This window comes from Porites lutea, chromosome 8 (assembly GCF_958299795.1).
Source record: "Porites lutea chromosome 8, jaPorLute2.1, whole genome shotgun sequence".
Classification (NCBI taxonomy): domain Eukaryota; kingdom Metazoa; phylum Cnidaria; class Anthozoa; order Scleractinia; family Poritidae; genus Porites; species Porites lutea.
Window position 1 is genome coordinate 1,317,501 of NC_133208.1, and position 14,450 is coordinate 1,331,950.

A 14,450-nucleotide genomic window follows, 5' to 3' on the forward strand; every position below is an offset into this window, starting at 1 on the left:
ATTTCATTAATATCTGTTTTTAACATATGTATAGGTATTTTGATATTTTATGTATATACTTTAATTTTTCTCATAGATTCCTTTTAATTTTGCTACATGTACAGGGCATCTTGTTTACAGCAACGTTTTTTTGTTTAAATAAAGTACTGTATCTATGATATTAAATCTAACATGCGCGATAGGAAACTGTTCCACCAGTCCATACACGTTCAATATGAATACCTTGATTAAAAAGGGACAAAATGAGGACTAATATTTGCCTATTTTGGACTGGAAAAGTTCTAGGCGCAATGTATTTTGGCCACTAAGGCAAAATCTGAATGGGGACAGTGGGTGAAGAATTTGACTTGGAAGACAAGATTCCTTGTCCCCGACATCTTTCAGGGGCCTCAGCTTCGGTTTTATGATTGCAGTTATCGACCTTAAGGTCGTCATTGTTTGTAAACCAATGGGCAGGGAAACAGGTTTGGCTAAATGTCTCAACCTTATTCTTTTAACTTTTTTCTTTCATGTTGTTGTTTTTTCCCAGCCTATTCTAAATTCTTTCATGAAAATAGTTATACCCCTGATACTGTTACTTTTAATTGCCGTTATCAATTTTTTTTAGTTGGGGCGGGGGAAAACGGGAAGGAAATTGGGCTAGAGTAGGCAACGTCATTTTCGTGTCGTTTGCCTGGGTTTCATTGTAACAGAGAATGGTTTAACACGATGACTGAAATTTGGGGTTTGCTTATTCCGGTTCCAGACATCCGTCCCCAAAACAGCTAGGTTAAAGTTACCCTGTCCAAGGTCTATATGAAAAATGCGTGACTAGAGGTGAGGTTCGCGTGACTATTCCAGCCGCGGAAGACTAAGTACTTCCGGCTTTCTTTTGGCCCGAGTGTAACAGGTTACTAGATTAGAAGTCATCTCAGATTAGTAGGTTAAGTAAGTAGAATTTCAAAATATTATTTAAGGGGCGGGTATCCCTTGGATACCCACATGTCCCCGAGTTTAATAGGTAAAACGAAAATGATCTCTGCATGCAGTAGTTTGGGTTGTAAATAATAAAAATTGGTAGAATATATATAGAGAGAGTCAATATATATAAAGACGTTCCCAACATTCTCCTCTTACCATGACGATATTGCTGTGATATCATTTGAGCTTTTACTTTTTGTCTTAGCCTGCGCCTATAGACTTGCTCACAAGTCGAGCTTTTGACACCAGAAAACCAAGCGAACGACTTCGAGAAAGTCTACCTGCGCCTACTGTAGTCTTAATCTTTGACGTCATAATTGTGTTCATTAATCACGTGAATTGTAGAGCACGTGCTAATAAGATGGCGGCGGTTTGACACTTCTACCGTGTGAGTTGTGTTTGTTGTGGCACTCCTTTTTTACTTCAAAACATACCAAAAAAATCAGTAATCAAAGGCACAAAAACATCTTGGGTTCCGATTGTTCCGATTGTTCCGACAGTGAAGAAAGATCGGTTGTTGACACGCCTGAACTCGGCAAAAGGTAAAATTAAACTTGTTTTAGTTTAATACTTATCGAACTTCAAGCGCAACTGTGTAGGCGAAACAACTTTTGATCGTCTGGGCGAATCGACCTGAGTGTAGGCGAAACGACTTGTTGGCGAAACGACCGACATTCGTGAGAAATATGTCTTTGATTTAAGAGAAGCTAAAGAAATGACGGCAGTTTATCTGAACATCATGGGCAAACTTGACATAAACTTCCCAGTTGGTCGTTCAGATGTGGTAACTGTCGTTGGAAGAATTCGTGGCCTTTTGAAAGAGAAAAGCGAAGGCCATCCTGTTCTTTTACTTCTCGACAATTAATGTCGAGCAGTTCACTGAAGGAAAGGGGAAGGAGGGAAAGAACTTAAAAACACAGTTTTTAGACTTCCTGGGAAAACTGTCAGGATTAGAAGGCAAGACAGGTTCATTAAATGTGTTTCTGACTTCAAGGACTCAGCTGAATAATTCAGAGGTGTCTGATTTTAAGTTGCAACCTCTTACAAATAATTTTTCAGAGAAAATCTTGCTACCCACAGAAACATTTCATGTTGAGGCACAGCAGAAAAAGAAGCTTCTTGACATCTGCAAAGGAGTCCCATTACTGTTGAAGGGAACAGCTGCAATTTTGAAACAAAGGAGAAAATCTCCCAGTGATCTGATTGATGAGATAGAAATGAACTCTAAAGAGGAAGCTGGAGTTCCTGTGAAATCAAAATATGAAGAGGATACAGAAGAAAGACTCTTTAATTCAGAAGAAGAAGGCATTGATGGTGAGCAAATATCAGCGATAAGAGAAATGTTTGATACTCTACCATCTGACATTTTGAGGGTTTCTGCTGTATCAGTATCCTTGTTTCATGGACCCTTTACTGCTTCCAATGCTGCCAAAATTCTTGATGTGAGCATGTCCGAAGCAGTGGCACAGCTTGAAAGACTAGTAACCAATGAAATTATTCATGTAGTTGACGAAGATGCCACGCAGTTGATCTATGACATTCATCCACTTCTAAGAAAGTATGCTGAAAGCATTAAAAATGATGACATGTTCTGTGACTCTTACACTGAAGCCAAGGGAAGATTTTACGAGCACTTCATGTCAAAGATGAAACAAATTGCTGGATTAATGAAGACCAGCGACATCAAAGCATTCAATGAGTTTCAAAGAGATCGTCCAAACTTTGAGTTTGCAATTGACATCTCCTTGCTCCCAGAGTACTTCAGTGTTCCTGGTGGATACCATGAAATTACATTGATTGTATCCCTTTTTAATGCTGTATTAGCTGAAAAGAAAATGATTGAGGTGTTCCATTCCTGGGCAGAGATGTGCCCAAATGACAGAAAGTTAGGTATGCAAAATTTTTTTTAAACTTCGTTAGAATTTACATTGTACTGTACCATAATGAGTCTTATTATTACAGTGTGACGTCTTCAATCGAGGCCACCTTAGGACTTTCAACCAATCAGAAACCGCTCTTTTAACAAAGAATTAGGTGTGCGGGCCTCATCAGGAACTGTCCTATATAATTTTCCAATTGGTTAGTTTCGATTATAAATGTTTTCGCCATCTAGAATGGTGTGTCATATACACTTACTCGTCTTTCTTGTGTGGCTGCTTTTTCTAAAATATACAAGCTGCTTACATATTAAAGGGCTGGCTATAAGTAATATTGCTTGGTAAGGGGTATAGAAAAGCTTTGTATCTTTGGGGGAAAAGCGTTCTGGTTACAAGACATTGTTTGAAAATATCGCACTGTGTTCTTTACCGCTGTATTGTATTTTCTTACTACAACTAGACAGTCATCATTCTAGATCTGAGTCCAGAAACTTCATTTGTGAAAAGAAAGGAAGGATAAGTCATTCTTCAACAGAAACATTTGCATTCAACAAGAAAGAATATCAACGGCTGGGCTAGTGCAGGGCGCTGTTTTTATCAAGTAGACATCGCTTAATCCCAATTTCCCTCTTCGGCTGAACGGGAATTTAAACCTTATAACCTATCACATAATTCAAAGATAGCGCTAATACTATTATTACTCCTAAACTTTTCGCTTGCTATAAAAAACGTTTTTTCTTGCATCCCTGGAGAGATATTTTAGCAACAAGAGAAACAAAAATGGGCAAGTTGCTTGATCATGGGATGGGAAAGCATTCTCAATATGGTGTTGCCAGACATTTCATTTGGACTCTGTATTTCTTTAACTTTCCTCCGGTTCCAAGTTCTTGAGCGATTGCACGTTGCTGATTTTCCAGTATTTAAGTGAGATCTGTATGGTGGCTGATATTTGCAAACACAACAAACTGTTCTTCAAACACAACAATTTTGTTAAAAACACAACAGTTTTGTTAAAGAAATGGTCTCTGATTGGCTGAAAGTTCTTTGGTGGCCCCGGTTGATGTAGCCTCCCGTGCAGACGTTCTTAGGGGTTCGTCACGTGTTCCTGCCCCATGAACGTCTGCTGAACTGAAAGATCAAATTATTCCTTTCCCATTGTTCGCAAATATCAGCTGGAGATCCTATCCGCGATGTTGAAGTCAAAGTATTGACAAGCCAAACACACGTACAAGCTCTGTAGAGTGTGATAGGTGACCTAAGATTTTTGCTCCAGACGAGAATCTAGGAGATAAGCGATGGGTTATTGTATCTCTGTAAAAGCTGGATTAGATGTTGTTTGCTCATAAAGTTGTTCTTTGGGTGATGCAATGGCTGGGTTTCCTTGTAAGACTGAACAAAAGGCACAATTTTTTTTACACGTTGTAGTAAAGCCGACTTCCGTTCAGCAAATTTAACCTCCGAGATAATTTTTTTCAATGAGATTGTGGGGGTAGCCACTAGTAAGAATGCTTGTGAGTTAACTGAGTAGTTTGTTCTGAAACTGTAAGGTCTTCACCTTTCATGCGACCTTTCTGATCCTTTCCGGAGCTATAAAGTTAAGCGTGAAGTGCACTTCCCAGATCTGGAAGTCTGCTGTGATTGGTCTACGTTTTTTTCCGCTCAAGTCAGCAGATGTTCGTGGGTCAGGAACGCGTGATGAACCCCTAAGAATGTCTGGGTGGGAGGCTACAGTTGAAGTCGTCACACTCTAAATGAGTCAAGGAAGCTCTCAAACTTTTAGTCATGCTAATTGATTGTAGGTTTTTTTTTTTACATCTATGCAAAACTACCATGGGGCACTCACACAATCTGTTTGCATAACTGTTTAAAATTTCACATTTATAAATTTATGGGATTTTAGTGGATTTACTGTATGTTTCATGTAGTACCACGAAAAGGTGAATGTAATAATATAGAATGAATATAGAGAATAATACATGGTCGCACGGAGATATGGAATTTATCTTCGAGTGTTCACATCGATATCAAACGAGTGAGCGCAGCGAACGAGTGAGATATCGAATGTGAACACGAGAAGATAAATTCCATATCTCCAAGCGTCCATGTAAGGTATTATTCTGTTTATTATGTAAACATACTGATGACGGCGTTTCTGATGATTTTCCGAAGATTTCCGACCACCTTCCAAAGATTTCCGAAGATTTTTCAAATTGTCCTGAAGACCAGACGAACGTTCCCGAACATTTTCCGAGAATTTCCGAAAATTTCCGAAGATGTCCCGAAGATTTCCGAAGATTGCCAAGCACTTTCGAGGAAGACCCGAAGATGTTTCGATGATACACCAACGAATTTAAGTACAATTTAAGAGACAAACCTGATGTCAGGGAAATTATCGATATCTTCACATGTAAAAACATCGTATTTTTACGTGTGTTCAGATACCACATTTCTCGGTGGTAGAAATCCTTGTAAAACACTGCAGTTTATATAATAAATAATATTAATGCTATGTGGGCATTCAAGTGCTACCTCATTTGAGGTGGAAGGTAGTATAACAAAGTTAAGGCAGCTAAATGTTTATTTAGCATTGATCTTTGTATATTTATAAAATAACTAAGATAGTATGCGTGCCCTGATTGGCTGAGAGGCATGTTTGCATGAGATTACAATGTGTGTAAACGTGGTTGTGATGTCAAGATGTTTTGCTTCTCGTGCGCAATTCAGATGTAATCAAGCAAGCACGAATTTGAAAAAGTTTTTACTAGTTTACTTTAATTAACCATTCCCTTGTCAGCTGCAGAAACTTGGGAAATCAATGCAAACATGCCTTGTTTTTTTTTTTTTTCGCTTAAGCAGACATTTTAAGCTTGAAATTTTGGAAAGCTTATGTTTTAAAAAACAAAACAAGAACTGATTACGCAGGGTGTTACGAAAACTAAGACCCTTGAAAACTAAAACCTATAATTCCTAAGACCCATCTTAGTTTTTGAGATTACGAAAACTAAGACCCCCTAAAACCGAATCTGTCAAAATATGAAGTCAAATTGTAACCAAAATAGGTCTAATCTGTCAAATTATCTTCTCTCCCATTAGATGAATATTTTGATTTTATGGCTTAGACATTCAAGACAAGTATAAATTCTAAGAACTTGTTAGCGTTAATGTGTTGCCTGCAAGTGACACCGTTTACAGATTTCGTGTTGTTAAGCAGATGAAATTCGATCCTAAGGCCTTGATAATAAGAATTAGAGACTCGTTTGTTAGTGCGGTATTTACAATTTTGATCTGTGAACCGTCCAACCCTCCCAGCAGATAGAAGCTTCAGGACTGGTTCAAAACACTATCCTGCTAGCTGAGGTATACGATTGAAATCTCCCCCACATATTATACGAGTTTCTGTTACACCAATGATGGTGACTCAACAGAATTTAATTTCATTTAAAATGTGATCTTGAAATTCTTTAATTCTTTGAGCTTGGTATAACAATTGTATGGAGAAATGATCTTTTATCACTGTGTTTTTATTGTTTCCATAGGATTCAACGTCCCAAAGTCAATAACTTTGATAATTTTAATGCGTCCGTTTTTTGCAGGTTCTTTATTTCATGCTCAGCTACAATGCTGGGAAGCTAGACTGGTCTTAAAAGCTCAGGGTGCTCTTAAAGCCTTTGAAGTGTTGCAGAGGGCATCCATGTCGTTAAACCAAGTTGTTGACAAATCTACTGAATCTTTCAAGCTGACCCTAGGGCTCTACTTGTATTTTGAGGGAGAAATCTACTACCAAAACAGAGACTACCACAAAGCGATTGAATGTTTAGAGTCCTCCTTAGACCTCATGGAGAGTGAGTTAAAACTTGACATCAATGTTGCCAGGTGTTATAACGCTCTAGGCAATTGTTATTACGGACTTGACAGTCCGGAGAAAACCCTCGAGTTCTACAACAAGGCGCTTAAAATGCAAGAAGAATTATCCGGCTGTGATTATCACTCCGACATGGCAGTTTACAAGAATCAGATTGGCACAGTTCATGAGCACAAAGGAGAGTATGACATGGCAGTGAAATGCTACAAAGATGCTCTCGAACTTTTAAAAGAGCTCAAATGTTTAGGATATGAAGATGAAGCACTGTTTCGTAGAAATCTTGCCAATGTTTTTGTTCGCCAAGAAAAGTACAAAGAAGCCGAAGAGGAGGCAGAGAAGGCGTTTAAAATCAGACATGAAATTCTTGGAAATCACCCGGATACTGTGCGAAGCATTTTTCAACTGGGAGTTATTCAAGTAAAGTTAGAGACTTATGACAAAGCCTTGGACTTTTTCATGAAAGCTTGGAAAATGGAGAAATTATTGGGTGCTGGGAACCACAGTGCAGTTTGGAGACTTATCGTTCAAGGTGTCTTTGATATGCATGAATTCTTAAGAAAGAAAGGCACTGAAAAAGAAAAAGAAAAGTTTAGGCAAGACGCTTTGGCGTTTTGTGAGGATTTCTGGAAAGATGAGAAAGAGAAATCTTCTCCACAATTTAACTTTACTCCTTACAACAAGGAGATTATTGATGCCATACTATATCTACTGGAGAAAAGAACCAGTAAGTTTGGATTGACAGATAAGAAAGAGAAAGCTCTTATAGACAAATACGAAAGAGAAGCACTTTGGTTCTATGATGGAATGCAAGGAATTAGTGAGGAAAGCTTTAACAATGAATTTGACAAGGCAACAGACAATACAGCACTTAATAAACTGCTTAGTCAGAGAACAGCCTTCTTGGACAAGATACTTGATTTCTGTAGTCGACACGATGAGCATGAAAAACTTCTTAAGCACAAACAGGGAAAGATAGGGCTTTTTGAGAAAGTCCTTATCAGGTCTGATTTTGTTGGTGAGAAGAAACAGGAGAAATTAATGCTAAAAGAAGCAGTGGAAGAGTTGTATAAAGACATTGGAGAGAAAAACAGTATCAAGAAATTTAAAGAAAACCTCTTGGCAACCTGGCAAAGGCAGTGGGAAGAAGGAAAACGTGCAGAGGAGTCAAAAGGGAAGTTGGTGGCTAGAGAAAAAATGATCGACGGAATACTACAGTTGTGCGAGGAACTCAAAATGAAAGATCTTCGTAAGAGATATAAAAAAGAAGATTTGATGTTTCGTGAAAGATTATGGGAAATACGATACACTGAAATGGAACCTTCCGTTAAGAAGAAGTTTCTTAATGAGATGAGAGAGCTGGCGTCTTCGATTGGAGAAAGAGAAAGAGTGAAAGTCTACCTTGCTGCCTTAAAGGTAAACTTTTAGGGTTAATAACCTTTACTGTAATAACCTACCGTTTTCCAACTTGACGGTAAAGAGTCCTCCTATTTTGGGCATTTACTGCAGTCTACACAGAGTGTAGGATATTCACTAGGTTCTTTACAAAAAGATTCTTATATTTTATGAGGCAAATGAGTTGTCATTAATAATTGGTGTATAGTCTTTGCCTTCATATGACTAAAATTATTGTTATGTTTAATAAGATCTCACTCAGAGCAGACGACCACTCTCCACGGATTTTTACTGCTTTTTACTGATTTTCCTTTTTTATGTCTTTTTTTTTTCCTCGATGCGCAAGATTTTTTGCTTCAATTGTTTTGTTGTTGTTTTAAATAGTGGTCTAAATCTAAAAAAGTTTAGCCTGTAGGGTCTCTTTTTACATCACTTTGTAGGTTCTGATGAATGGTTTTTTACTGTATATAATAGCAGATTTTCGGTAGTGTAGAGATATTTTATTCTCACCTTCATGAAATTCTAGTAACGTTGGTTTGAGATCGAACATTGCACACCACTTTTTTTAAATGACTTTTTGTGTTTGAAAATCCAGTAATCAAACAGGCAAGATTTGAAAGTCAGTTACTGAGTGTGACTATGACTATGCCTTGCTTATTATTAAATTTTTATATATTCACTTTTTACTTCTCCTGCTACATTGTGAGTAAACAAAAAAGGGTTATAAACCTGAAAAAATGACAAACCTAAGTATGGCATTAAACTAAAACCTTTTTTCCTACAAAAAAGTCCGGTGTGTCTTTTGTCATGTACCATACTTTACCTCTAATCCGTTTTGTCTTAACCAATTTCTCTTATAGGATCTGAGGGAGAAAGAACAGCCAAGCACCTCGCTAACACCGAAAGGTAACATTTCATGATGATTTCTTATTAAATAATAATTAATCAATCTTGTTCTCTATAGCTCACTTCGGAAAAGGGCGATAGCCTGGGACCCAAACTAAGCGCACGCTCATTTATGGGATTGTTTTGGGGGGACAAGTCGAGCAGCCACCTTGACGAGACATGCAAGTTGTTTTGTGGTAAAATTGCTCCCGGCACATCGTCTTCCTTCAGCTTCACATTTTCATGTTTTTTTTCTCCTTTCAATTCCACCTTCTGTTTTGCTATTTTGAGCTGTTTTAACTCCGCTGAAACATTCCACTATTCTGTCCGTCATGTTTGTTTACATTCGCCCCCCACCCCCCCTCTCCCCCAATAATCTTATAAATGCCCGCGCTCGTCTAGTTTGTATCCCAGGCTATCACTCTATTTCGAAGTGAGCAATTGTCAAACTGGTTTCTGAGTGCGAGCATCTGTTTGCCGGGGGCCCGTTTCTCGAATGTCCCGAGAAGCTGTTGGTGTGAAACGTTACAATGCTTATGATTGTAATTTTTTATTTCATTAAATTTTCAGTAGTTGATTAAGTAAGCCATTACCTCGCTACCAAGATAAAATTTTAGAATTAATCGATGTTGTATTTAATTGGGTATGACTAGCTTAACCGCACATAAGGATTAGCACCATAATTGTTAAGTAAACCCACGCTTAATAGGAAATTAGTTGAAATTAGTGCCCACGGATCAATGTTAAACGTGAGCAAAGAACTTAGACCCCATTTGATTATTGTGACCACGCTGGAATTACTCTTCTGGGTCTGGACTTTTTTAGCTAATATACGCAGCATTTTTGTTAAATTTAGTGAGATTGAAATTGATCGTAGAACGGAACGTGTAATGTTGAATTGTGAAGAATAAAGTCAGATTTGTACGAAAGTATACAGTCCTCGATTGTTGAACCAGTGTGTGCGGAATCTCTCTCTATCGCAAGTGGGAAATTCTGCAAAAGCTGTCTCCGTTTATCGGAACAAAATGGAGAAGTTGCTAGCCAGGACCCGTGCTCTTATTCTTTATATTTCGATTTGAATATCTGTTTTCAGGCCGGAAATGTTAGCGGGGCTTTCTAGAAACAGGCCCCTCGCTTCGAAACTGTATGACAGCAACAACCAGCATGACGCAGGTGTGGACACCTACCCCTCCCGTAAGTCACAATTTTGCCCTAGGTGAGAAGTAATTGTTAATGTTGACTTAGGGGGAGGGGTAGGTGCTCAGTTACACAGAGACCTCAATTGATCACCAGCTAGTTCTCTGATCTAAGATTTGATTGCCATACATTTATAACTATTTACTTGGATGCTATTCCTTCGACAGGAATCAGAGCGGCAGAAATATCTACCTCATAAATATGATATATATCATATCCAGTTTTTAACTTTCAGGGCCAGTTATTTAAACGGAGATTAACCAGTATCTAACAAAACCGCGTGCTAAGCCATTTTCAGTTTGCCGAATGCTTTTATTCAGAGACCATTTATCGTGAACTGTTTCATGAAAGCAAATAGCATAGACTGGAAAAGCATTTGTCTTCTTAAAACAACGTACTAAGAAAGAGCTGAGATCTGGATGTCCAAAGATTTTTTAAACCACGATCTAAAACAGACTTTGTTTAAATAACCCGACTCTTAGGGTAAAGGCTTTTTCTATGGTACTACGAGTTTTGGCCTAGGTACGATGGCTAACAACACATTTGTTGACAATAAATACCGCTAAGTAAAGAAACCTAAAACTCGTCGTTATCTCAGTATTTTATTTTTGTTATTATTTTTTTAATTTCAAGTCCTTCAAGTACAGATGAGTTCTCTGCTCGAAAAATCCTCGTCGGATGCTGGCGAAGAGGAAGAAGAAGAAGAAGAAGAGGAAGTAGCAGTAGAAGCTGAAGAAGATGTTGAAGCGGTAACTGCGGAGGTTTCTGGGACAGAATCATCCGCGGAAGTGATCTCAGTAGGTTCAGAAGAGGATGTTGTAACCCTGTCAGAGCAAGAAGTTGAAGAGGGATCCTAAGAAATGATAGTGAGTGGGCCGGACGAAGAGGCTGAATTAGAGTTTGAAAATGGAACCCCAGTTAAAGACGATTATATTGTTGTATTCAAGTAAGTACTTTAAAGTGACATTCAGTAAAATCTCCCTAACGCGGATACTGTCAACTTCCGCTCAACTTCGTAAGGGTTTTAGGAGGGTTTACGAGGGGGTGGGGAGGAGTTGGCTATAACCATACTAAAAAAGCTGCATAGCAGTGCCCATCAAAATACTTTGTGAATTTTCTCGCTTTTTTAAGCTTAAAAAAAATCAAATTCATTTCTGTGCAAACTAGAGGGGGCATATATCTGAGGGAAATTATAACCGGATGTATCTGTTGTTTACCGATAGATGGGCCCACAACTAGGTGGGGAAAGATTCAAGTGCCAATGATGTCCGCTTGAAAAGGGCTATGTGATGTCATGTTTCCAACTTTCGTCTCGCCTTTCTCGCGTCAGGTGATTTTCACGCGCGCATGCGTTTCGCTTGCTCTACTATCCCTAAGGAAAAATGGGGACTACTCGTAGTCCAATTTTAAGCTTTTAGGATCTTAGGATTAGGTGAAAGGAAAGGTAGGTGGGCAATGGAACAAGATTTTCATGGAGATTTTGAGGTCAATGTCAAGTGGTTTTTTGCTTCTTTCTCCGCTGTCCTTGACTAAATTGTGCTCATTCTGGTATGGTTTGAAAGATCTCTTCACTGTACACAAGTTAGCGAAGAAAGTTGTCCTTGACCATTAAAACTGATGACGTCACAAAGGGTAGAAAGGACCTGGATCCACACGGGTGGTTACGGGCGGTTCAGGGGCGAATGGGTTAAGGAACTTTTCCTTGACTATTAATCTACAACTGAAAACATTTAATAAAACAACAGGTTATTGTATTTGTCAGTTTCAACAACAGAAGCCTGGACTACCGGAATCGCTTTTTAATTTTGTTGTTCCTTCACTTATGCACTTTTCCAGTTATGCTAAGTTCATCCATCCATCCACTGACCAACTCCCCCCCCCCACCTGCCCAGCCACCAACCCAACCTCCCATTAACCACCCACCTACCCACCCATACTCCCACATCCTTATTAGCTCATTGATCTTCCTTTTATGCACTCGTAAAAGTGAATTTCTCTGTTAAACCATTTACTCCTTTCACAATTTTTTTTCTTGCATGCATTGATTCCCTCATTCCTTTTTTGTTCGAAGTAAGTTGAGGTAATGCGGTCACATAGTACCTTTAAGTTTTTTTTTCAGTCTTTGCAGGAGAAGTGACACAAGGGATTCCAACAGACGATGAACTAGAAGATCTGTCGCAAAAAATCCCTGACCATTGGAAAACGCCTGGGTGTCGGCTAACCTTCGATAAAGCAGAGTTGGAAGCATTTGACAAAGACAATGACAAAATTGCCGATAAAGCTGACGCCATGTTCATGAACTGGAAAGAAAGAGAGGGCTCAGCTCCTACTTACCGTGTTCTGAACAAAGCGCTGTGTGACATACGCGTGAAACGTAGAGATTTAGCACAGCGATTTTGTTGCAACTGACTGATTAGAATTTTATTATTTTCTTTGCACTGAATTTACAGTAATCTATGTCGTACTTTTAATTGTTGGAATATCTTTTTCCTTTATATTAGTGTACCAAGTACAGGGTATTTATGTTGTAGCTGATAATATATGTTGTGGTTTAATTTTATCCTTGGTTTAAATTTTCTTTTTCTTCGTTTTAGGGTACAGTAATGTATGATAATTAATTTGAAACAAAAGAAAAAAAAAGTTAAACCAAGGATAAAATTGAAGATCAATATATACGTGAGTATAAGTCAGAACATACAGAGAGGTCGGATAAGACACTCCACCCTCTCCTCTTGTGGTTTGGGTCATCAAAATTCTATTTTCGTATACTTTGAGTCAGGTCTGTGAGTTGTACCTGGTATTAGTTACAGTGAGACAAGTACTTAAATTCAGTTGCCACATCTCACACGCTTATTCTAATGTTTAATGTAAATAAATATGTCTCTTCACAAAAAAGAAAAAAATTTCTTAATGTTATTCTACACACAGACACTGCACTCTAGAAACTGAGAAACGTTTAGTATTCTATCTTCATGTAATTCCTATAGTGTTAATAAGTTGTTAAGTACCTCAGGCAAACTGATAGGTGTAAAGTATTAGTTTTATAAATGTTATTTGGTATATTAATATCTTTTTTTATCATATGTACAGGTTTTTTGATATTTTATGTATATACTTTAATTTTCATATCTTATTTACACCACAGTTTTTTTAAATAAAGTACTGTATTTATTATATTTAATCAGAAGCATATGCTTCTGATTTAATCTAAAATGCATGATAGGAAACTGTTCCACCAGTCCATACATGTTCAAAATAAATACCTTGATTAAAAGGGTGATATTTGCCTATTTTTGGACTGGAAAAGTTCTAGGCACAATAATATATTTTCGCCACTAAGACCAAATTTGAATGGGACAGTGGGTGAAGAATTTGGACTTGGAAAGTAAGATTTGTTTTTGCCTCTGACATGTTTCAGGAGGCTCTTCTTGGATTTTTATGATTGCAGTTACCTGCCATAAAGTCGTCATTGTCTTTAAACCAATGGGCAGGGAAACAGATTTGGCAAAATATCTCAAAGTATTTTTTTTTTTTTACTTTTTTCTTTTATTCATGTTGTTGTTGTTTCATGTTGCTTTTCCACTGGTTGTTATTCAGAGAGAAAAAGGCAATTCCTTGGGATGGTTGGGTTTTTAATGTTGCGTATGTCAACCTGTTTACAATCAAATCTCTCCAAGACACCTGTAGGGCCCGTTTCCTCGAAAGATGATTAAGTTTAACCGAGGATTAAGCCAAAGTTTAAGCAAGGTTTTCGTGTCTAAGAACATCTTCAGACTTTATATTAGTAAGGGAGTGTAGGGGAACCTGACCTTGACACCACCCCCCCTCCCCTGTCAGGGTATGGGTGGGAGAGGGTATTAAAAGCCCTAACCACTTCTATCGAGCCTATTCTAAATTCTTCCATGAAAATAATTATACCCCTGATACTGTCATTTTTAATTGCCGTTATCGATTATTTTAGTGGGGGCGGGGGGAGACGGGAAGGAGATTGCTAGTTTTCTTGTCGTTTGCCTGGGGTTCAGTGTACCGTTTTCCCTTTCTTTTCTTTGTTGCTTGTTTTGGAACAGAGAATGGTTTAACACGATGACTGGAATTTGGGGTTTGCTTATTCCGGTTCCAGACATCCGTCCCCAAAACAACTAGCTTAAACTTACCCTGTCCAAGGTCTATATGAAATGTGCGTGACTAGAGGTGAGGTTCGCGTAAGGTTCGCGTGACTATTCCAGCCGCGGAAGACTAAGTACTTCCGGCTTTCTTTTGGCCAGCGGTGCAATCAA

At 38.3% G+C, this 14,450-nt stretch overlaps 1 protein-coding gene across 1 annotated transcript; it reads left to right on the top strand.

The window, feature by feature from the left end:
- Positions 1 to 1,675: 1,675 nt before the first annotated feature.
- On the top strand, positions 1,676 to 12,304 carry LOC140946719 (uncharacterized). Its single transcript, XM_073395823.1, has 6 exons — positions 1,676 to 1,744; positions 1,836 to 2,850; positions 6,431 to 8,112; positions 8,952 to 8,997; positions 10,807 to 11,119; positions 12,293 to 12,304. Exons 1-5 carry the CDS (start codon positions 1,676 to 1,678, stop codon positions 11,028 to 11,030), a joined length of 3,036 nt encoding a protein of 1,011 aa, XP_073251924.1. The 3' UTR covers positions 11,031 to 11,119; positions 12,293 to 12,304.
- Positions 12,305 to 14,450: the final 2,146 nt, after the last annotated feature.

Bases quoted from the DNA above. Each gene is read 5' to 3' on its own strand.
- LOC140946719 (XM_073395823.1), top strand. From the start codon at position 1,676: ATGACGGCAGTTTATCTGAACATCATGGGCAAACTTGACATAAACTTC. The intron at 1,745-1,835 runs GTAACTGTCGTT...AATGTCGAGCAG, and splicing joins CAGTTGGTCGTTCAGATGTG to TTCACTGAAGGAAAGGGGAA. The intron at 8,998-10,806 runs GTAACATTTCAT...TTTAATTTCAAG, and splicing joins CACCTCGCTAACACCGAAAG to TCCTTCAAGTACAGATGAGT.